The sequence below is a fragment of the Opisthocomus hoazin genome, chromosome 9, assembly GCF_030867145.1.
Source record: "Opisthocomus hoazin isolate bOpiHoa1 chromosome 9, bOpiHoa1.hap1, whole genome shotgun sequence".
In the NCBI taxonomy this organism is placed as follows: domain Eukaryota; kingdom Metazoa; phylum Chordata; class Aves; order Opisthocomiformes; family Opisthocomidae; genus Opisthocomus; species Opisthocomus hoazin.
Window position 1 is genome coordinate 24,973,719 of NC_134422.1, and position 25,623 is coordinate 24,999,341.

Genomic DNA, 25,623 nt, shown 5'->3' on the forward strand with positions numbered 1-25,623 from the left:
CCCAATCTCCCCATCACCGGATCTGAAAAAACGCATCTTAAGCACAGTAGTTCTATATTAGCTCGCCATTTAACAATCTAGAATAACCTTAAGTTTATTTCATAACATATAATCAAGCAACATACAGTAATTAAAGCACACTGAAAACAGCAGTTACTAGCTAATTAACATTACAGAAACACTTTTCTTAATGATAGAAAAAGACAAAGATGTTATAAAGTACCGTAGCATAAGGAACAGTTTGTTATAAATCTGTTTGTTTAAAACATTAAAACTTTCAATTTAGGAATTTGAAATTACAGTACTTTACGGATTAAAAATGTGGATGCAAGTTACACACGGCCAGGTAAGCGGTTTGGGGACTGCCCTTTCACCACGCGGTTCATGGAGGCCAAGCACTATCAACACAAATGTTGCACCCCTCAGGACGGCTCAGCATTTGCGAACACACCCAACCTCCACATCATCCTTACTCATGCAGAGTTAAAGGACTGATATGGTTTCGCTATTCTCATGGCAGCAAGATGAATTTTGCCATCACCACAGCACCTGAACTGCAGCAAGGGACGAGCAGCAAAGAACAACTTGAGCTGTGACGATGGCACCCTGGGCTCGTGTTAGGGGACGGCTGCCAAGACAGCCGCTGTGTTCCTTTAAATGGACTGGTTTGCAACAGCAGATCAGCCGCGTACTTTGTTAGATAATTGGTTTATGTTTTGCAATTAAATTACCGCTTTAAAACAGTGACAGTATTTTAGCTTTGCATGCTATTTTTAAACCTTCTATTTATCACATCATATTTTATATTTCATATTTGTCTGTATTAACACTAACACCTAAAAATGCTTGCTAGGTAAAACTGTGTGAGCACACACAGCCCTAGCGAGTAGTCTCTTTGGAGACCAACACTTTCATAGGAAAATATTTTCTGATAATTGTTTCCCACTATTTGTATCCCACCATTATCCACCAGCTTATATATATAGTTATCTCTTATTATTTTTTTTATTATTTAACAGAATTCTTCAACATCAGGAAGTATTCTGTGTTGCTCACATTCTTTGCTAGGCTTTCCAAACACAGTGCATATGAGGGTGTTTTTCCCCACAGTTTCGCGATTACTAAATGGGCAAACACAAGGACTGCAGCTGCGAATCAGTTGTTGGCTAGTAACAAATAAGATCAGGTCTTCCATAAAGTTTGGAGCACAACCACAACTAATTTTGTGCTCACATACAGGCACAGGACAGTGCACAAGCAGAAAGATGTGGCCACCACTGAGCGGACAGCAGACTGCCCATCTCAGCGGTATGGCCTTAGTTTGCTAGTCACTAGAAGCTGGCAATCATATGTACATCTTTGCAGGGGTTTTTAAATTTTGAAATCCAAAAGAAGTGCTTGTATAAAGGTACATTCAAATTCTCCAAGTAAATATCCACAGTTCTCTACATGTGAATGTCAGTATGAACATCTGTATCAAAAAAAGTATTTGAAATCCAAACATTTCAGAATTAAAAATAATCAATACTAATATCATTCATCACTTGACCACCGCCTTTTTAACTATCACCACTACTTTTAATAGGGTGTGATATAAACTGTCAAACTCACAGGCAGTCAGAAAGGACTCTGAAAAAGATGATCTCAGCGTGCAACATCTTTTGCTCAGGGTCTGATTTGACATTGGTCTTATTTTCCTGATAAAATAAGCCTAAAAATCGTTCTTTGACAGAATGAAGATCTTTTCCACCTCAGAACACTCCGACTTTTAAAGAAACTCTCCAGAAGAAAAGGACCATACTGGCCATCATGCTTCTGGCAATTTTTGAAGTCCCCGAAGAAAGTCCTTGTTCATCAGCACTTAAATCTGTATATATAAAAAAAAAAAATCTTCATCCAATTACTGTAGCAAGGTCCCTTGCAATTTTTTCCCCAAAAAGCTATCATGTAGTATTTGTCTTGGACCTTGTCTGTGCTGAAGAGGCTATCATTTTTATAAAAATACATGGAATTATTTTAGGGTTTCTCAAACTAGTAGACTCTCAGTAAATGCTGAACTACAATACTTATACTTTTTCACATTAGATCAAAGATAGATGACAAACCCCCCCCCAAGTTTCAAAGGACATGAAAAAGGCATACACAATATTTAAGCATTTACACAGACGCCTCCAACACCACTGCTATAGATGGCTCCCCAGAACAGCAAATCAAGCACCACCATCACTTCATGCAGTTCCACTCAATTTGCAGCCTGCTCGCCATTTGCTCACGGGAAAGAGCGCTGACAGGAGCAAGCCAGAGGCCAGAAGCAGCATCCTAGCAGACTTCACAGCCCCCACTAGTCGAAGGAGGACAATCGGATGGAAAAGAAGATCTCTAAGAGTTACATCCTATTTTTCAGTAACCTTACAATTTCAAGCCAGTTTGACTTTGTTATGAAGACACAGTTCACTGTTCAATGTTTCCCTTTTTGTAACAACCCTGACAAAGAACACTATACATACCTTTTTACATAATGAAATGTTCTAACCCAAATTGGATCAGGGATAAAAAAATTTCATATCACATAACACAGAAAGAAAACGTTACCTATCTAGGATTCTTTCCCTTTCCTTTGGCAGCAAAACCCTGCTGTCCGGAGCTTATGAAAATACTATGCAGAAACTTCAAAAAGGTTAGAAACACACCACAAATCAACAAGAGACTTCTCCGCTGAAAAAAAAAAAAATTCTGAAGGAAGCATAGCTGCTGCAACGCTATGAAAACAGGCCACATTTTACTATCAGCGAGCCAGTGTTTTCTCAATGCTGATTTTTCAAACAATTTATTTCTACAAAATAATTTTCTGAATTTTTATGAGATGTTACTGCAGAAGAGAGGAACTTTCAAAGAGCTATCAGGCTGTTAAGCTTCTGTTCTGTCATTTATTTAATAGTACATACATATAAAAAATCTTTTTCTTTAAATAAATCAGCAGGCAATATAGCTAAGGAAAAACATGTTAAGTGAACAGAAGATGGATTACCTTTGACTAGGCTCTCGATCTCAGTGAAAAATCAGAACTCTGATCACAAGATAATTTTCTTTGTGGTTTGCTGATTACTAACCTTAAAAATGTTCTCCGAGTCATTAAAATCATGTGTTTCTTTACAATGTGCTTTCAGTTACTGGTTTTCAATTTTCAACACAACGCTGCTGATAATATTACAATATCCCTTCCTCCTAAGAGAGGCCTTTGGAGCCTGTTTGCATTCCACGGGAAGACGCTGCCTTCCTTCCCCCTCCACAACGCCATCCACAAGCCCAGCTTACCCGCCTAGTCGCTCCATCAAGACATTAAAACTGGTGGCATACTGTACATATGAGTCTGATTTATGCATTCAAACTGCATCGTGCAAGTAATCTTTTCCCTTACCAAAGATACCTAAAAAGGCTCTTTCTTCTTAAATCCGCTGAATATTTCATTCTAGTTATGTGGAAACATTTCTATGCAGTGCTCGTATAATACCAAAAAACCACACTTCCACATAATTATGCTTGTTCTAAGACAACAGACAGCTATTTGTTCTCCAAAGAAAAGTTTAAAACACAGAAAAAAAAAAAAAATGTTAACTTCACGCTGGTTTTATGGGTGAGATTCGAAGCTTCTTCGTGTTAAACTGGGGCTAAACCTATCAAATTTCACCAAATTTAACATTTCAATTTAAAACAATTTTCCTATAGCTGCAGTGGTCCCAAAGACATCTTTCTAGTCAAGTAGTTTTTAGCTCTCCGAGACTGCAAACACATTATTGTTTCTCATATTTTCCCTGCTTTAGGACAATAAATTAGCAACATTCTAGCAAATAGCACCGCTGATGTACCAAATCCTGTTAACCAATGTCACCCTGCTATTACATAGCAAGAAAACAAAACGTAGGCAGGCAAAAACCGCAAATCAGCAACTACTACCACACGCAGAGGATTTTGCAAAAAAAATAAAGTTCCATGAAGAGATGAGAGCAAAGCGTAGCTCGAGGTTTTTACCTGACAAAAGCAGCATTTCTCTCCAGCAGGGAGGGAATTTGGATGCTGCTTATCAGAGCCAGATGAATGGACACAATGAAGTAAGGACTTCTCGCGTGCCTGCGACACACAAGCCAGAAACGATGGCAGTGCGCAGCAGTGTGCCGGCAGGCTGAAGGCATCCCCAGACAGGCAGCACCCACCACCCACCCTGTGGGCCCCCGGCATCGCCCTTCCTGGGAACCCCACACTCCCTCTCCAGAAGATGGCCTGGCATGCTCCTGGCACACGACAGCGGAGCAGCAGTCGAGTGAGCCGTCCAGCTGGCGACAGCGAGGACCGAGCACAGGGCAGAGGACAGCAGGCGTGCATGCCATAAGCTGATCATCCTCACTACAGGGGACACAGAGACACCCTCACGGCACGAGTATGAGAACAAGAGTTTACATATCCAGATCCCACTCACGTACACTGTGCTCCTGGATTTAACTGGTTCCCTTAGTTCACTAAAGAGCAAGCTGTGCACTCCCATCTACAGCAAGACTAGGAAAAGCTGTGAAATGTTTGTCTGAAACAGCAGCTGATTAGGAAGATCAGAATTATGACGTATTTACCTTTTGAAGTGCCTAGTCCACCATATCATTCAACAACAGTGATCGAATGAGGTAGTCTAAGTATCTTAGCATAACAACATCACACTGACCACACAGGAGGAAAACGAAAACTTAATAGCTAACACTTAAAAAAAGAAGTATAGGACTTCATTAAAAACAAATTATCAAATAATTCTGAATGTTTTTTTCTTCTGTTAATAACTGAAGCCCTGCTGAGGTTTAGCGAGCACGACCGGGCTGGCAGGTAGCTCTGCTCTGTGAGGTGTCCTCACGCTGCACCCTCCACGGCTAACAACAGCGAAGGCAGGTCCAACAGAGACACTGTGATGCTTCTGCATAAAGGGAAATATATGCACGTAACAAAACTCCCCAATTATTTACTCAGAGTGTGCAACTGCATCCACTAATACTCAAAATCATTCCAGTGAAAACACAGAGAGAGGGGGGAAAAAAAAAATTAATTTAAACAAGCATACCAATTTTGTTATTTTATTTCAGTGTGGGACTTATCAACTACAAGGAAACATTCTCTCTCTTTCCACACAAGAAGAATGTGTATTTGTAAATGATCAATTAATTCACAGACTGAATTATTCATTCAATGTAGCACAGACGCATTAATGTCAGTCTGCAAATATAATCAATACACAAGAAGGGAGAGTGTTTATTTTTTGTTTTTATAAATATATACTGATAGCTTAGGTTCAGACGAAGCCATCTTTATTCACACTGAGCAGAACTTGACTGCAATTGATGGAATTTAAATCACAAACACAGTATGACCAAATAAAAGAACTGCGCCCTTGGAAAGGATATAGAAATACTTTCAAAAGTCACTTTTGTTCTCTCTTTCTATTTGTTTGCACACACAAATTCCATGAAAAACAACAGAAAAACATGTGAAAGGATGAGAGCAAGAATCAGTAATTTACCAGTTAGCAGCTTAGAATGATGTTGGAATAATAAAATAAAAAATATCGTCTTGGTAAAGTGGTTGTTGTTCATGGTTTATCAGTTTAAACATAACTATGAAACATATCAAAGCCACTCCATGGGAAAAGAGACTATATGAGTACAGCTGTGTTTTTTAATGCTGTTCTGCATGGTCTTTAGCTCGCGTTTATATGCTTTTCATATCCCGTCACTACAGGATCATTGTTGGAACAGTACTGTAATCATTATTCGACTGTAAGCTACTTTTAACTTTATTTTCATTTGTGGATTGGGGGATTACCTTGAAATACCATTGCTATTTTCCCCTTCCCTTGTAAATGCTTTAGCCAGTAAAACAAGAAACCTGCCAATATCATGATATCTGGTTTTAAGAAATTCAGTATCAAGCTTCAGTAATTTTTGTCCGAGTTGTAACCAGTCTGAACAGACTCCTTGCTCCACCAGGGCCATACAAAGTGGTTTGAGCACACGAGCAAACAGAGCTGGCTTTATTTCACTTCATCAGCAGCACAAGAGGGAGGAGATTTGAGGAAAAAATGGAGTTCCTAGGGCAAGTGGTCCCTAATTTGCAGTATTCCTCAGCAGGATAAGTGACAAGATCAAAGTTATGTGAAAGAATAGGAAAGTTGAGCTTATACACTCCTGTGTCACTTCTTCTGGCGCAAGGAGCCACAAGGTGACCGGTCAAGGCAGCCTTTAATGCTCCAGGACTAATATGCAGCCACCGAGATTTTATCCCAGATTCAGCAGAGCCAGTAACTCCTGCATGCGAATTACTGTAGAACTACCTAGTTGTCATGTATTCCCTGCAAAAATAAAGCAATTTAACACCAAAATCAGTAATGACGTACCTTTGTTACAGCCTAATTTCTTCAACTGAGAATTATGCCTCAGATAATTTTAAGTATATGGAAAGTTTGAAGAGACGCGATTCCTTTACTAAGGTTATGAGGAACACAACAGGCCTCTTGCATACTGAACACAACCACCATACAAAAAACTATACTGATTTTACCTGCTTTATTGAACTTTCCACAAAAAACATCCTTTACTTAAGACTACAGAATTTGAGGAGGGCGCAGCAGTATTTTCCATGAATTTCTATAGCGCTGAATATCTGTTTTAACACAAGGAAAACAACTTAATATTAAGAAATCATAACCCTGTCACATGCAAATTCTTCCCATTCACTTTGAAGTGGAAAGACATGTAAATAAAAGAAAAATATAGCAATAACAGAGGAGCAGAACATGACAGATTAGGTTATTTCCAACAAAGAGCGCCATTCAGTAGGTATCTGTACTGCCACTAGTACAGTAGGGTCAGAATCGGAAAACCCTGCGTGCATTATCAAAACCAGGGTTTGCTTTTGGGTTTTATTTTAAACTGTGCAAACTAAAACTATTCCATTCATGTCAAAATTTGTTCATATGGAACAAAACATCTCCTGCAGTCCATATCCCTTTACTGCAAGGTTTTTTTTCTTTGCTGCAGTATCACCATGTGCCGTTAATTTGTTAGTTGGGGAAAAAAAAAAACCACACCCAACACAGAAGCCTAACATGTATTTATATCTACTTGTTAAAAAAAGTCAAGAAAAGCCTTCCATAATGGAGAAGGGAGGAGGAATGGAGGGGGTGGGAGACAAGCACAGGACACAAAATAACACCTTTTCCGAAGATTGTTCAAGGCAAAAGGGACATGTCATGTTAAACAGTAGTCAATAGCTGTATACAACCAGTAAACAAATTCAGCTCTATGAAAAAAGAACTACATCACCATTTAGTGGTTGCAATTTAGATTATTCTAGCGTGTAATACTTTAATTGTATAAAACAAAGCTGATGTCACAAACACAAAAGAACTTCTTGCAAAGCAAGCACCACAAGTAATTTTTATGCTGCCACTGATGGCTGACAAGTGATGAGCACTTTGTTCGAATTTATATATTTTCGCATCTAAGGCAACAGGTGGCTTATAAAAAGAAAACAGAGAGCTTTTTAACTCTTCATTATCAAAATTTTTATAATATGTTTTATCATAGTGACTAAACAATCTCTACAAATAAAAGCTCAACATACTAACTACAAAGACGAACTATGGCTCAGGGAAAATTATCCATTATTTTGATAAAAGCAGAAGCTGAGGTAAGGTTCCAGATCCCATTGACCTGAGCTCTGCCTACACTCAAAATGTTTTGTAAATGCAGAAAGCACTCAATATTTAAGCAGTACCTTGTGATACATAAATCAATTTAAGACAAGATATTTTATATTTTCTTGCCCACTGTCTTTTCTATATCCATCTCAAACAATAGCTGAATATTGTTGCACAGTTGGAAGGAAATTTTTATTTTCAGGTCTTTAAACCAACTGAAAGAATGATGCATTTCAGTTGTTGCTTGACATAGTTTTGGGCCAGAGTGGCATTACAGAAACGTGTTAGTTTTTCTCTAAATACTGCACAATCCAATGAAGAGTTTTTCACAGTCCAGCGAAGAGTTTTGTTTTCTTTAAACACACAGAGAGTCATAAAAAATACTTAAAACATCTATGCTACACAGAATGCAGGATAATGCTCCATATTCGTATTTAAGTGCAGAAGACTTCCAGGCAAAATAAGACACCATAAACACACAGACAATTCAGATTTTTTTTTTTTTTTTTTTTTAAGAAAAAAAATGGAATTCAAGAGTGGTATTGACTGCTTTAGTTACATTAAAAAAAAAAACTGGGAGATAAGTTGAGAAGGCAAAAATGTAATAAGCATACCAAAACAATCTTTATATTCTGCCTTGTAATTAACCTATGAAATAACCATCTGCTTGTGATTAAAACATTTTCATGTTTGCTCTTTTGGGTAGATTAAACGCACATACCAAGATATTAGACTTTTTCCTCTGCGTGGCAATTTTACCATACCATCCCTAATAATTAAAAAATATGACACATCAATATTGTACACTACACACACACACACACACACACACGTTCTCTGGTGACATTCACTGGATTAATCTTTGTGCCTTACGACACTTCAGAGCAGTGCAGAGCAGCTCAGCCCAGAGTCTCAGACTGCCTCTTTCCGATGCCCTCTGCTTCTTTCCATATTTCCTCTGCTTCTTTCCATATTTCCTCTGCAAGCAAGCAATCCCTCTCAGGTAGCCTATGTTCTTGTAGCCATACATTTCCCCCTTTTTGCAACTCTTTCACACACTTGACTTCCCATTCCTACTGCTATTTAGTTTTGAGACATCAATTTTCCCATCAAATTACCAAAGCTTGGTGCATAAAAATATTCAATAAACCTCAAGGAACTGTTATCTCAGTAACAGCTATCTCAGCAAGCGCTGAAACGCAAACCTGTGCTCAAACACATTTTAAAAGTTTAACTGGTAAAGTGAGTTTGAGGTATGGAAGCTTATCTGCCATCATCATTACTGGGAGAAAAATCTGTATGACAGCGTGGAGGGGGGAGGGAAGGAAGAAGGTAGAGAGAAGGAAGGAAAAAGGGGTACTGTTTGATTTTGTAAAGAAAGCCTTTTAAAGTAAATTTAACAGAAAATAAATTAACCATCTAATCCTTGAATACTCAGGAAATTAATTCCATATCTAAGGATAAACACTGAGGTTCTGAAGAATCTTGTTGCTGTTGAACAACAGATGAAGCGCCACTTTAACTGCAAAACTCAGCATAAGAACAGAAAGTAGCATTTCTGAGGTACTCCACAAGAACAAATTGTTGGGTTGATAATTAATGCATTTGGTTAATTGCCTCCAGCCATTGAGGCTTCAGGATGTGATTTGAGGCTAGAGACCCCTTGGCATCAATATTAAAACAGCAGCTTTCAAAGCACCTCTAGCAACTACTGCCGACCTAAACATCCAGCACTTAAATACAGCCCAATGCTAATTTCATTCTTCCACGTAAGATCTCAGGATAAAAATACATCCCGAAATGCATTAAAAAATAGCTGGGAGAAACCTGAGAGTAGCAAATGCAAGAGTGACAATTTCCAAGCAGAAAAAAACCCCAGACCATCAGAATTTCTGCTGAGATGCCACTGATAACTGATTAACAAAAGATCACCTGCAAACCCAAGCAGAAAAGTAAAACTTCATCCTTAGCTCATGTGAAGCTGGGCTTCATCAGGATGGAAGAGAAGTTTTAGAAAGCATACTGGAAAAATACCAACTACCTTTGTTGAAGGCTCACCAGAAGTAGTCAGCAGATTTCCACATCAATACTTTATCATTACAGCAACAGTATAAAGGCACATCTGCAACCAAACCCTGCGTCTCACTCACATCTCCAGCATACATAACAGTCATCAAAAAGTCAGTGTTCCTCAGACTCCAGTGGACAACACGCAATATTTGAAAGAAAACATCTTTAAGCCTTGCAGTCTTGGAAGAAAAAAGAAAAGCAAATATTAAAAAAAAAAAAAGGATGCTATTTGCATCACGCATTTCCTATGGTTGCCTTTTTACAAATGGTTTTCTACTATATCAGCTTAATGCTCCCTCAGCCAAAACAGCACGACTGTTTCCTGGATTACATGTTAAATCTGATTAGAGAAGTGACCTATTTTTAAAATAACCCAGCAAGAAGAATCTGGTTATTTTACAAACCAAAAGCCCTTTTACTATGTGGTTCTACAACCAGTTCCAACAGCACAGGAGAAAGCAGCAGCATATAGATGAGAAAAGGCACTGGAGTACAGAGCTGCTTCAGCTACCAAAGACAGACTTATCCAGCGTACAAGTTAGGCACAAAGTATGACTTGGGAAGAGGCAGACATCCATTTTTCTAGAAGCGGCGCTTGGTCATTGCGGAAACCAGGACTGCTCCAATAAATAGCAAATCTGAAAGAAAAAGGTTTTTCTGTCAGTTTATTAAACAGTCTCATAGACTGAAAAAGGTTGCATTTGAACTGGATTACTGAACAGAGCTTTTGCTTGGGTGCGACTCCTCAAGCGGCTCCTTCGCTAGCGGCAAATGCAATAACTGCCGCCAGTGACTTTTAAGCACTTGTGGGACTATGGACAAAGAAAAAGGAAGCACTCTACACTGACACCCCAAGGATCTCAGCCAGATTTGCCTCACACGCAAAAAAAGGAATTATATTTTAATTAAGTCTTACAAATACATATCTAAACTAAGCTAGGAGCCTTGTTTAGTTTGTCTAGGACAAGTAATTTATAGGCAGAGTAAGAAACCCAGAGCCAGCTTCCTCCAGGTCTTCATTTGCTGTATTTACTCCGCTGTTCAGTACACAGCAGTATCACATACGTACATCACAGAAATACCGATACGAGAAATCCAGACTGTTAGAGAGAATGTAATTCATACACTTTGAGGGCCAGAAGACCTGGCAGAGCATAAAGTGTATTCAAAATAACTTGCAAGCATAAAGCTTACTAAAAATGTAAATATAATGACCACATGTCCAATGATGTGTGCACATTTGTTTTAGGAATAGGAATTGAACACAAGCCCATGACATGGCAAAGAAACAGAGAAGTGCTTCTAAAAGCCTATTTCCAAGTTTTCATTAAAACTCTTCATCAAAAAAAAAAAAACACAAAAAAAAACCACCAAGAAAAAAGCCCCTAGCTCCCTGTCACTTTCGAGGAACATACTTTTAGGAAAGCAACTTTCTGAAAGGGAAGCTATAATATTCTCAGTTTACAGACCACTCACCTTCCTGATGCAATCACTGTAGCCAGCCACTTATCTTTTTCTGTTCCCAAATTCTTGCAAAGAATTGTTGATTCTACCTTTTCTGAGGTGGCTTTCCTCCAACCAAAGAAAAACAGGCTTTCACATTTCTTATTACAATCGGGGGCAGGGGGGGAGGGGACACATGACACACAGGGGGACGGGGACCCAGACCTCTGCAATATTTTTCCCTTCAAGCTTTCAAGAAACTCCATGGCACAGCAAAGCAGCAATTACTCATAAAGTATTAAACTATCACTGTCTTAAAGCCAGGATACACTACACCATCAGTAAAGACACCCACTCAAACAGGTAAACATGTTTCAGAAATAGTCACCTGAACTCCCTCTAACACCACCACACATTGATAATTTTTTTAAAGTATTACAGCGAAAATCTTCAGTCTCATCTGTATTGCCTAAATAGCAATTACACACTGCCATATGACACACAGAACTATAATAGTTGTAGGTCAAATAATAGCAATGACTCAATGAAGATAACCTGCCTGGTCTCTGTCCTCAGGGGAGGGGGGGGGGTTACTGGTCAAGTACTTTATGACTCACAGTACAGTATATTAGAAATTTTCTATGTATTCTTTAGAATTGAGAGATTGCCCTTGTAGCTCAGTAGGCAGCTCTCCTGTTTCTGGCCTGCGAGGTCATAGCTTTAAGTACCCGCTGAGGAAACTTAACAAGTTCCATCTATAAATAGAACAGCATTAGATGCTGCTACTCTAGGAAGGGTGGTGGCCTTTAGACAAGACATTTTTATGTTTTCATCTGTTCTGATAAGAAAGAGAAATTGGACATACAGAGGCACAGGATATTAGGCTAAAGATGAATGACAAAGTGGGCTCCAAAATCCACTGTAATTTCAATTAGCATGAGACCTACAATTCAGGCAAAATCAAACTACAATAAAGGCTGCAGAAGAATGCAAGAACAATACTTATCCTTCTCAATGTGCATAAGTAATTAACTAAAATTACTGACTTTACAATATTTGAGACTGAAAAGAAACCTCTTCGGTACTGCACAATCAAAATTCAACTGGTGACATCAAGAGGCAACCTCAATGTAAAATAAACTTTGGAGATTTTGATTAGTAACAAAAACGTTTGAACATTCCTCTCGTCTTACTACTTCTGAAGTAAAGTATATCCTTGAGACACATTTATTGAATTATCAGGGATTAAAACGATACCACTCTGCAACGTATAAATTTTTTGCTCCTCATACCCATATATCTGCAGAGGCTTATTCAGCTCTCAGAATAACAATTACTTGTGACAAATTTAACAATAAAGCCTATTTAAACCCTTATCTGAGTTTATTCGTGCTTTAAACTGTAGTTACCTGGCCTTAGAGGAATATGGATTAAAGCTCAGGTATCACTTTCACTCAGCCTGGCGATGTAATTTACTGTTCAATAAAGACAAAGGCTAACTCACTAGAGTGCTGACAATTTTCCAGTACCTTTTCCACAATCTGCACCCATGTGCCCAGGAAAACAAATTCACTCTTCTGTGGGAGACAAAGCCACAAACAGTTTTGAGGTACAAACCCATAAGTTTTGTTCATATATGCACACCAAAAGGAAAGAAACGGCAGCAATAAAACAGGAGATGAGGGTGATTTTACAATGTGACTTCCTAGATCTCAGAGACACCAATATTATGCTCAAGTAAGAACAATGACAGGTCTTGCAAAATTCTTCTTCAATAGTTTAGTTTAGAAGGTTATTCTCCCCCCTGTATTAATCTTATTCACCTAAGTGAAAAATTTGATTAGTTCAAAGTCTTCCACAGCTGGCCAAGCTAAGCCAGTTGATCCTGCGCTGGCACTGATCTGTTGAACAGCATGAGGATGTAGAAAATGTCTCCCTCTTGCAGGTTTAGGTTTAGTGGTAGCACCAGTTGAAGCTGCATGTCGGAAGGTTCACAAGAATCCCATTCTGGTCCTTTAATTCCACTACCAACTTTTTGGTCAACAACATACTACTATCCAAAACACACACACGGTTCTTTTCTGCTCTTCAGATGCTTCTATCGACTACATCAACACACAACTGCTCTGCAGCAGCAGCTTTCATCCTAGAGCCTCTTCCCATATCACTGTACTGAAGAGTAGGCATATGAGAAAGGTAACAGCCATTGTACCACACAGTGGGATGCCTGGTCTTGCCCTTCATCTACTCCCAATTCCAATTACATCCACCGCCTCCAGTGCTGGATGCTGCACAAATGCTTACTCACGTCCTACATGGTTATTTCTCAAGAAGCTTCTTTGAGCAGATGTCTGCATGAACACTTCTTCTCTTTACCAACACTTTTTCTCAGCAAAAAGACTGCTGTGCTTCCATCCTTGGATCCGGAGAGAAAAACCCAACAGCACTAGACAGCACTAGCTCTGCAAGCTGGCTTAAGGCTAGTACGTGACATTAATGATGACTGCATGTGTTTCCCTGCAACAAATCTTCTGTCAAGTCAGTACTTCTTGACAATCAGTCTTTCATCACTCACTGCCTCTTCCAATGCCTTTTTTATTGGGCATTTTGTGTTGTTGGGGTTTTTTTGCCTCGAACTGACTTCTGTGCCCAAAACAAGAAGAATAAAAAAAGCTTTCTTTATTCAAATATGCTTCCTTTTGGCAGCTTCACGTTATTTGACAGGGGAAGGAAGACTTGTATACATACAGAATTCCTCGTGGTCGCTGCATGGGCATTCTCCTCCTGCTCACAGGTACAAAACTGCTGTAGGGAGGAAAGGAGAAATCTAGCACGCCGCTGTGTCTGCTCATATCATCTACACGAACAAAAGGTCTGAAGTAAAATAAAGCTAAGCAGCCTCTAAAAAATCCTCCTCTCCTGCAACCAAAGCATTTTCTTTTTATATGAGGAAAAACTAATGATAAGCAAATTTGTACGCATCTCACAATATCTTTATTAGCCTCCCTTCCCTTCCAAGGTGGTGGGCTTAGTATCCAAATGCTGAGAGGTAAAATTCAAAGACAGATAACACATGGCCTAAGATTAATTACCCCTGGGGTGGTTTTTTTTGTGACCTGATATTCTCAATTGCAATATAAATGCAACACAAATACAAAAATAGTCTTGCTAATAAAAATTATTTCCGTTTTGTAGATTGTTTTGCTAAAAAGGGTAGAGGAATGTCATTTTCACAACTCTGTGGTCAAAAAAAATTCCTGTGCAAAGCCTTACCCAGAATCAAAACACTTTACAATATTTTACAAAAAAAAACTCCAACCATTAGTGAATACAATAAAATGTTTCACACAGCCAAAACTGACAGTTTAATTTGAAAGCTTTCTCAATTTTTTGTTTTAATACGGAGAAGTCACTGAAAGGTAACTGAAGGTTTAGCTGAACTGTGAGCTACTCCAAATATTTTATTAAACATTAATTGAGTTACTCACAACAAATAAGAAGGAAGAAAGAAATCTTAAGATCTATTATCCACTCAGTATCGTACAGAAATACATCTTGATTGTGTGACACTAACAAGTTTAATATGCGCAAACTAGTTTTAAACTTTGCTGGCTTAGCAGTGAAAGGTTTGTAACTGCAAATGAGGAATCCTACCTTTTTTCTTTTTTAACAGGTGGCAATTATGGTTAGTAATATAAAACAAAACCAAAGCATCCTCAAAAAATTGAACCAAAATATGTTGAAGACAATAAAATTTTGTAAGACGGCTACCTTTATATCATTTCATGGTGAACTCTGACACATTATAAAGATGAAAAAACAGCTTCAGATATCAGAAGTGACACAGCTGAGCTACAGCTGCATAAACAGAGCCGCTATGATTCCCAGTGCACAGAATACACATGCTGAAGGGATGAGATGCGACCCATACTTTGTTCACTGAAATGCTAGTGCAGTGGAGTGTGGCTAAGAGATATCATCATAGGCCTCCCCTCTGTAGCAGTCTGCTTCCAGGAGCGGCAATCAGCAGGTATGATCTCTTCTTAAGAGAACATGGGGAAAAAAAATGCATCTTGCCTCCAGTATATAAAAGCTATAGAATGAAGAGCATCTTTATATAGAGTACACACACATTTTTACAGAAAGCCAAAACGAAATCAGAACAGAGGATGCATCTTTTTCATTTAAATAACTTTGTTATCATCACTTCAATTTTTACAGGCAAATCAAAACACTGGCAGTATTACTGCGAGTTCCCAATTACCCTCACGATGATAAAAAATAAAGCCAATTCAACTTCATTTCAAATGCTGAGAAAAAAAAAATCACTAACAATACTGTCAAACTCAGTTTTAATTAGTGCTTATTTCAAACAAGAATAAACTACAATCAGCTCACGTGATTCAGATCTAAACAAGTTTTAAACAGTGGCCAATTGGTTTAGAAGTTACCTAAACCCTGAAGAAGGCAGAACCAGGGGATGTACTGAACACTTTCAGTTAGAACACACATAAAACTGGAGTAAAACCAACTAAAGCTTTTTCAGAACCAATATACATTGGTCACACCAGTCATTTCCGTAAGACGGCAGGGAATGTTTACCTAGCTTCATGGTTCTTTCACTCTCATCACAAAGAAAGACGTTTCACGGATTATCAGTTACCAAACTCCCCATCCTGCCCCTAAAAGGCCACTACAGCTCCTCAGCTGCAGAGCCAGAGCCCTCCCAGCAGCAGAGCAGAGCAGGAGCCCCCCACCACCCCACTGCTCCCGATCCACGCTCCCCCAGCACTGCGTCACCGCAGACAGCTCGCTCGCTCCTCTGCAGGACGGGCACACCAGCCCACGGCATGCATGCAAGCCCTCAGGTTCTTCCACAAAAGTCAGTGTTACCTGCCCTACTTCAAACACTGTGCATCGAACCCCAAGGTTTTTTTGTTTATTAAAAAGGAGCATTTGATAGCAAAGTAGTTTTACAGGCAAATTTCCTTCCAGTCTCTGTAACTTTGAAGAGAAAGAGTGGATTTCATTAAAGCAACTAAAAATAAGAGAAAAATGTGGAACGTATTTTCTAGAAAACTAGGACTGCGGGATATCAGTGGGAAGAGAAACTCAAAAACATTAAGATCTCTGGCTGTTTAACATCCAATGCATTCAAAAACTTGACAGAGCTGTAGCAGGGACTAAATACTGACATCTACCATTTTCTTTGCTGAAGCATTATTTAAGAGTAATTTGTAAATTTACACTTGTAACAGGGTTTCCATTTTTAGTCCACCACACAAAGAAAGCAATTTTCTACAAGTACTTGTGACTGATCTGCCACAAAAGTTGAAAGGTGGTTAAAGCCATGCAACTTGGGAAGAAACACTGTTACAATCTTCAAACAGTATGCCTTCTGCCACCACAAAAACATCGCTGCCTCTGTTAAAACTGTAATGCACCTGAAACATGGAAAATAGAACTGTCAGAAGTGTTTCAAATTAAACAGTGAAACGCGGCAGACGAACAAAGCTCTAACTACTTTAAAGCATGTGCCAGGTTACTATGGTACTAATGCTGTAGACACTGCTATCCAGAACAGAAAACACTTTTAAAAAGTAAATTCCCCATGCACTCAGCCAAAAAGAAACCAAGTATGTATGTTTGAGGTTTTCATAATGAGATTCAGCCAGAAATAAAATATACTCCCACCCCTAAGAAACTGGGATAAGCTCTGAAATAATTTTTTTTTAAAGTGTATTAAGATCAAATGGTTTACTTTAAATATTAGTAATTCATTGTCAGTTTGTGTATTTTAAAAGAAAAAAAATCTGTAGGGAGTATCAAAACCCAAGAATGTATTGCTCTAGTCTGTGTAGGAGACCTTATTCACCTTGATTGCTGAGCTGAGAGAATCTACTTCACACTGTTACTAATTATGTACAAAAATACACTGGTGCTCAACAAAAACTTACCTCTCCTTTCACTTGTCCTGTTACCCTACCATGTGCTGTTCTTGCACACGTTGCTGTTTCTTTAGATATATTAAAATATACCTTAGACATAAAACCATGTTTTCACTGATTTCATGAACGCTGTCTCTCCCAGGAAAGTAACAGCGTATCTAGGATATGGAAATTTGAAGGCTGAAAATCCATAACCATTTCAAGGTGAGGGTACTTTCCTTTTATTAAATGAAGTAAGGAAAGCAGAAAATTAGCCAGACAGAAATAAATCTTGTTTCTCCTCAGCTTTATGCCATGCAAGAAACAGTCTACGTAAACACCACGCACAGAACTTCCACAGTTCCAACAGAAATGTAATTATAATCACTTTGAGAGTACTACAGCTGCAGCTCACCTGTGTCCCCTGTGGTGGACAAACTGATAGGCAACGACCTTCTTCAAAAACCACCTCATAACACAAAGAGGTAACAACAGCAAAGTATCTTATGGCAGCTAAAAAACCCATAAACAAAACTTTTGTCCCCAAAAAAACCCCGCAGATCAACATAGTCTCAGTGACTAATGAAAACTGGACCAAATCCTTTAGCCTAGCAATTCTTTCAGTGAGATTCACGAAGTTTGGCTCATCATACTCAACAAAAGCTCTCCATTCCTAGCTAGCCACTTCCTTGCTTATCATTACCTTAATTAATTCAACTTGAGTGAGTTAATTCTCTCTGCTTCTTGCAAAAAGACCAACTGAACCGAGCTAAGTCAAAGCCTAGCAAGCCTTTCTTTAATATACTCGGGCACGGAGACCCTGAAGCCCACAGTACAAACCCCACAATGACCTGCTTCTGACCTTCTGCCTGGCATCCAGAAGTAGGAGAAGAGCCATTCTCCGCTGGGCTCTGCTTCACGTGCCAGCCCTTAACACGGGCAGCAGCAGCACATAGCACAACAGCATAAAGACAGGGAGCAACGGTTTCAGAATCCAAAGGTGAAAATTGGTTCCAGACCAACTCAAAATCTTTGTGATAACAAATGCTAAATTTTTCACGCTTTGAAAAAGCACAGTCCCCAGATCACTTCCTAGCGCATCTCTTCAAGAAGATTTTCTCATTCTCCTCTTCATCTTCAGCAACACCTCCTTTCCAGCTTGCTGGCATACAAAGCCTCACCTTCCAGTCCTCTGCCTATTCCCCTTTGATCGGAGCAACCTATCGGAGTTCCATTTGTCAGCTCCTATGCAACCGCAGTGATGCGGTGCCTACCCGCCAGTCTGAAAACTGATAGCCAGTCTCAGGGCACTGGCTCCTAAAGACACAGTCTATTAAGAGCTAGGACCAGGCTCTGGTAAAGGGCAACAAAGAAACCTCATCCTCTCAGGATCTGGAAAGTTTAAGGATTTTCAAAAAACAAACAGTTTAGGTAGTTTCTATAATCTGACAGAAACCACGCAAACTCCAGGTATGCCACAGACTCATAAAAATGGATTTTTAGATAGAAAATTGACAGGAGGGTGGGTATAAAAACATTACAGCATATGAAAAAGGTTTATACATTTTTATAATATAAGTTGGCACTGTATGTTGAAAACTTCAGTGAGTTATAGGTTTTTAACTAGAGTTTGTGCTGTATAACCAATAGATTTTCTTTTTTTTTTTTTTTTAAATTTACGAGAGGGCTATTACTAGCTTTTAGTGCCAAATCTTCATTTTTACAGCACCATGGGGAAAGGAAAGTAGAACTAATATGCACTTTACAGGGGAGAAAAAAAAAGTAGTTTTACATCTCTCAACCACAAAATTTTGCATTAGCTTTTTATTATTATTATTATCCCTAAGTAATAAATTGAAAGATCTTTGTGTTTATTGGGCAATCAACACGTGGAGTTTCTACTCCAGTTCATCACTAGCTTGCGTCCTAGCTAAAACCTCTAGCAAGAGCAGCATAAGAGGCAGGGCAGAGACTTTAAAAAGAAAAAAAATGAAAAAGTGCTATTGAAAAAGTGATTCTATTATCTTTTTTGCTCTCAAAGAAGAAAAACATCAACAATCATTTCACAACCATTAGATTTCAGAACCCTTGAAAGAAACTGAAACACATAACAAGTAAATGCAAGACTATATTAGAAGAACTAGATGTTAATACAAAGGAAGCATCCAAATGGTTTAAAAACCCACAACGATAGTCTCATTCCTCTTTCAGTTCCCAAAGAAAAATACAAATGGTGTTAATCCTTATAATAGACACCCGAAACAAATTCTTAGGATTAGTCAACACTTAGATTAAAAAGCATCTTCTCCACTGGCTATTATATCAATCTGTTCCTTAACTAGCATTTATGATACAAGTATCAAATAGAGCAAGCATGAAGAGTTTATCACTTGTTCTCAATTGACACCAAAAGCAGTAATTACAACCCCAGGATAGCAACCAACTTGGGGAAACTGATCCTCTCTTTTCTCTAGGGATACTGTAGCAATGGTTCTTGGATAGTTACAAATATTTAAAATATACCAAACTAGTTCCTAAAATGATGCACAAGTTTAAAAGACTTACTTCACTCTACCCAATAAGAATCTGGCCTCGTCTTCTCAAAACATCTTCATTTTAAATACTATTAACTGCTTAGCTACAATCCATAGTCCACAGTTCCATTCTACTGAACGTATGCATCAAACTAACAGAAAGTAGCCATAATAGATATAAATTATAAACAAGGCCAAGTTTTCAGAGGAGAAGTAATGCTCCATACACGCACAAACAGCTATAGATGGCTGCCAGGTACTAGAAGACCTTAAAAAAGGCCAATGTTCCCAAAAGCATGTCCTGCTTTTCAACAATATAAGCCTAAGAACATAATACCTTTCCCCACAAAGTTTGTCTCACTTGATTGAAAACACAGTACTAGCACTCTGCACCAAATCAGTGTCTAGGTATTCTTGACACAAAACAAACTGCATTTGACTGAGGCAGCATACTTACCTATTCAACAAGCACGCTGACTGTGGAGGCACATCAGTTCGCTGCTCTGTATAAATATGCTTCAAAAAACAAGTTCACGGGAACAAGAGTTCTAAGCATCTAAACCAGTACTATAAGATAGTAACGTTCCCTGCCTTTGGATTTTCTTTTAGAAACACCCTGCCTACAACAAAATTTGTGCTCCAGTCACCAAATAAAAAGTGTTTATTTTTTTATTTTGCTCTACTGTTTCTTCATAATAATGGCCAACCAAAAGACAGCAACAAGAGAGTCCAGTTTCCTCAAATCTGCACAAACATTATTAAGCTCAATCTTTTCAGACCAGAAGCCTTTTTCAACTCTCCAAGCATACTGCGAACCAGCATACGCTTTCAACAAGCTTTTAAGTGCCAAGCTTGTAAGCGCTGTTAACAGGACTCTGAAGGCCAGTTCTGTATTGTAGTAATAGGTGATGAAAGAGAGAATCAAAGCCCTTGGTCTAACTCAGAAATGTTTAGAATTCACAGAGGTGGGGGGCAGGGGGTATGTTCAAGAAGCATTAAAAGTCACACAGAAATCAGGAAAAGGAAAGAAGCGAGGCTTGCCCTGTGAGGAACAGAATCCCAGAGTCTGCTACTAACTCCGTATTCTCATTTTCTACTTCCATTTCAGCCTTTTACTATTCCATTCCATTCCTCCTCCTTTATAAAATTAAGCAAATCAACTGCCATGCACTGCTGGCAAAACAAAACAGCAAACCATTACTGCAGACTTCCAAAAACCCAGTTCCTTTTTCAGTGTTCAGCACGATGTCAATGAAGAAACACGTGCGTGTTATATAGCAGGGGAGGGGGATTTTCTTGGTTGGAAAATCCCCAAACCTGATGACTTTTAACTGCATGGTAAAAGTTAAAATTGCACTGGATATTTGTTCCACGGTTTGTAATTAGAGTATAATAATGCTGTCCTCCAGTTACAGAGAGAACATATAAGCAAGTTTACATACGCATCAGATGAAAGATCCCATCACAGGCGTTAATATGCGACAAGAAGGAATTTCCTAAGCCTTGGCCAGTGTGGGCTCCTTTCACCAGGCCAGCAATATCCACCACGTTCAGAAAGGCTGGAATTTTGCTGAAATATAAAAGTGAGAAGTTTCATTACTGAAGCACATTAGCCAAAACATTTGGCACAGAAATAAATTCAGAACCTCAAAATCTGACAATTCTTTTTTCTGGAACAAGCTGTACAGGACAGCAGCTTTCCTCCTTATTTAATGTGAAGTGTTCCCCCCCTCCCCATGTAAAACATCAGCCATTCTTTAATTCTCTGTCATTATTCGTGTAAATCAAGTAAATTAGTTTCTAAGTGTGGAATCATACTGACAACTATGCGAATAATCAGCCAGGCCTGGAATACTGAGGCATATAGTCAGTCATCTGTAATGAGCAGTTTTCACAGGACCAAAGGGATAAGACACACAAATGGCCTTTGCACTCTGCTATCGCACACCTCTAAGGTTACTGTTCAGTTCAGTAAGTTAAGCAACTTTCTCAGAAGACAAAGGCATTTTTTTAATACAGTGGTGAATAAAACTAGCCATGATCAGGGTTATGCAAACAATTTGAAAGAAAGCAGAAAACAAGCTAAGATGAAGCTGGTATTATAATGTAAACAGCTGTGATGTTTTCCACCATAGTTAACTGCAACAGGTGAGCAGACGTGTCTACACAATTTTTCATATAGCAACAACAGACAGCCATGAAGTTCAAATTAGCTTACAAAAAATGGAAAAAACTTTTAGAGCTATGGGAAATGCATATGGCCATTTATAAACTGTAAGCCTTTTATCTTCTGCAGATTCTCAAGTTGTTTTCAAATGAGCAAATAACTTAATAGGCATTAAACTTTTCAGATATATTCTAAACCACATTACATCTTAAAATACAGCTGATTCAGGGGAAAAGAAAACCTAAAACTTTGTGATCAGTTGTGGACTAAAAGCACCTTCATACAGTCTATGCAAATGACAACACCATCACAAACAGTGGCAGAGAAAGAACCACGGTGAAATGCTGCAAACTCCTTAACTTGCAAAAGACCAGAAACCACACACCACAGTCGTCAAGATCTCCAGCTCGATGGCTTCAAAACAAGTAACTGGAACACTTCTTAACTTCCGTCACACACTTTGAATTATCACCATTATATTTCATTAGCACAATGCTAAGATTAATGCAACAATTCACTATTTTCCCAACAGTAAGTACAATGTAAAACACCCAAGTCCATAGCTTTAATAACAACGATGAGAGGTGTTGTGGTGTTGAGTCACACCCAACACAAAGGGTGTGACTCACACTATGAAGTCTGCGTGAGCATACAGTGCCAACAGGTAAAGCAGTGAAAAGCTTTCTTCTATGGCGAGTGTCCTTCAACACAAGATTCAAACCTCAAGATATAAATTCTGTGGTGTACCTTAAGATGTCCTGTCCACAGACCTCCCACGGCAGTGCTGCTCACAGAGGGAACGAACCACACAGGTGTGAACCGAGCGCTAGGGATGACCTAGCCAGTGACCTCCTAGCCAAGCCTACACTGAAACCTTCTCTGAACAGTGTTATACTTTTGAAGTCTTTGTTGTCCACAGCCCTAACTGAGCTTTATTTCTACTAGCATGACAGCTTGTTGACAAATGTATTTGGCTTTTCAAATATTGAAATATTTGACAGCATGACTGCTCTCAAATCTGTGACAGCAGTAAACTGTGCTCCCATCAGAAAACCACCCTTCTCTTACCCTGATGCCTGGTATGGCAGCTGTGGCCCAGACAGAAAAAGCTGTTGTCACGGAAATTTATGGATCACTCCCTCCGCTCAGTGCAACTGGCTTAGGCAGAACAAAAGTTTCCAACTCTTTTTTTTTTTTTGGTGCTATCCCACTTCCATTTGACCCCAAATAACACAACTCATAGTTTAATTCTAGCAGATGCGCTGCCTCACTTGAAAGGAACTCCCTAATTTGGGAAGGGATGATCCGTTAGAATCTTAGTATGCAACATCAATATTTCTGGAAGCGTGGTGACCTAAAAGCAGATCATCTTCTGGTTTTGTTTTCAATTTCCCTCTAACACTTTCCAAGATTTTTTTTTTTTTTTTCAAGTAAACTAATTTCACAATACGAGATCTAGACATAATCTTTTTCTTTCCCAAGGTGAAGTTCAAAGTATCACTAAACCTGTAAGGTGTCATAAATTAGGAACTTAATGACACGTTTCATGTCATTAATACCTTTGTGATGCACTTAGAAACAAGCCTGAGTAGAACACAATACCCAGTAGGGCGAGTTTGAAAAAATATACAATAAAATCTTTACAACATAGCATGAGTTACTTAAATTCAGGTACACAATATGTTGGCTTTTAGCTTCAAACTCTCCTAGGCCCATGAAAAGAAGGGCCCATCCTTGGGAAGACAGATGCTGTGTCCTGCAAGTTAATGCTGTCGAATGCAGTAGAAAGATGATGAATATAAGTACATTCTGAAGTAAATAAACTTAGAAAGTGTCACATTTTTGTCCCACTGGTTTTTTTTAGCAAACTATCCTTTTTTTTTAACTACCAGTACACAAGCTCAAACAGAAACAGTAAATCCTTAAGTTTAACACACTGCCAAGAGTAATGCTCATTCTGAAGACAGAAACCAGTAACTCTATTAAAGCATTAACCCAATAACTCCTTTTGCCCGACACAACTGCAGAGCTAACACATACCTCAGAAGAAACAGCAGCAACCTCCCAGTCAGAACTGCTACAATTCCTTGCTTTTTGACACACAACTAAGTCAACAGCAAGGTAGAAAAAAGCCGCTCTTTAAAGCGCTTCTCCATTGTCATTTTAAACTGCGTTTTAGGAATAACAAAGGTGGTGTTTGAAACGTTCTCCTCCTATGCTCCCCTCTCAGCATTCTGGCAGGATTAGCTTCCTGAACAGGCATTAGAAGAATTCACACTTTCACTACAAAGATACCTCATTAGAGCAAAACAGATACCTTCATATGCAGATGGGCCCCTCCACCACCAGAATCAACCTCATTTGCTAGACAATGGAAAGAAAACCCCAGCACATTTATTTCACAAGCGACTAACAGGAGCAAGAGACCTTTGAAGATGAGCATCCGGGTTTCCAGGCTGTTTTCTCATCTTCACCTTGGGTCCCACAAAGCTAACATTCCAAGCAAAATCATTCCCTTTCTCGGGAGCCCCTTTCCTAAGCCTAAATTTCTATTTCATCATAGAAAGATAAATACAGGGAAAAGCACAAAAAAGGCACAAACTGGTCACACTGGCCTATGTTCTGAAGGACAAAAAGTAAACAATATGAAACTCAATAAACATAAAACACTGCAAAGGATGGGGAGAAAGTACCATATATCTCAAGCACGTTTTAGTTCATCTAAATGGAGAAGACTTCACTGGATTATTGTTCTTTTTTCCCCCTCCTCTAAACAGATTAATTTCCATTTCTTAAGATTCGTTGGTCAGCATTAGCATAATGTCACTGAGCCTCAAATGATCATCAGGAACAGGTGGCATCAACTGATCATTTGTACAAATCAGTGCAACACCAATCTACCATAAAGCATGTCACAGGAACTGATAATATGAAACAGATTGCCAAATCCAGAAGTAGCTCTACATTTTAAGCATAGTTGTAATCCTTCAGCAAGGATTTTCACCTCACTTAGATACACAGCAATAGTCGGTTTGTGTTGGCATACTTCCTTCCCTGTACCAGCTACTGTGCAGCAAAGAGCCCAAGGCTCACCCGGCGGAAGAAAGCACAGCTTTGCAGTCCAGCGGTCTGGGTGTTTATTCAGGAAGGCTCCTGCATCCACAGGGTTAGGCATTTTCCAGGGGAGAGGTGGCCTATTTCTCACCAACTCTGTTTCAGACTTCTGTCCAAACTAGCTACTTCAACAGGCAAGAGGAGTTTCTTTACCCGAGCTGTTTGTTCAGTACAGTAGTACTGAACAGCACAAGGCAACCAGTTACCTTTTTTCTTTTAAAATGCACACATATACAGTATAGGCAATTTGTTGTGCATGTTGGGTTTTGTTGGTTTTTTTTCCAAAATTTGAGGGAAAGAGGCATGCATTCATTTCTCAAGTTTCGACAAGTAACTGCTTAGTTCAGAAACCTCACAGGCAGCGCACACCTGAAGCTTTCACTTCGATGAAACATCACAGCCAAAATGCTGTTTCTCTCCCTGCGTTTTTATTCTCCTAGGCTTCCACCTCTCTTCTCCAATGAAAACAATATCCCAGTAATTTCTCTGCAGCATTTACTACAGTTTACTGAAATCTCACATCTGCCAGGAGATCCTGGAAAGCCACATGACAAGTTTAAAAAAATGCAGCAATTTTCCACTAAGCCTGGTTGATAACTCTCATAACACACTCATTTTTTATTAATTTCTTGAATA

At 38.9% G+C, this 25,623-nt stretch overlaps 1 protein-coding gene across 1 annotated transcript in view; it reads right to left on the reverse strand.

Annotated features, from left to right (window-relative positions):
• The window catches only part of OLA1 (Obg like ATPase 1), a 105,173-nt gene that overhangs the window by 71,514 nt on the left and 8,036 nt on the right, over positions 1–25,623 (reverse strand). Inside the window, exon 4 of the mRNA XM_075430133.1 lies at positions 21,149–21,276. Coding sequence (XP_075286248.1) covers positions 21,149–21,276 — 128 coding nt within the window. The remainder of the gene's footprint in view (positions 1–21,148; positions 21,277–25,623) is intronic.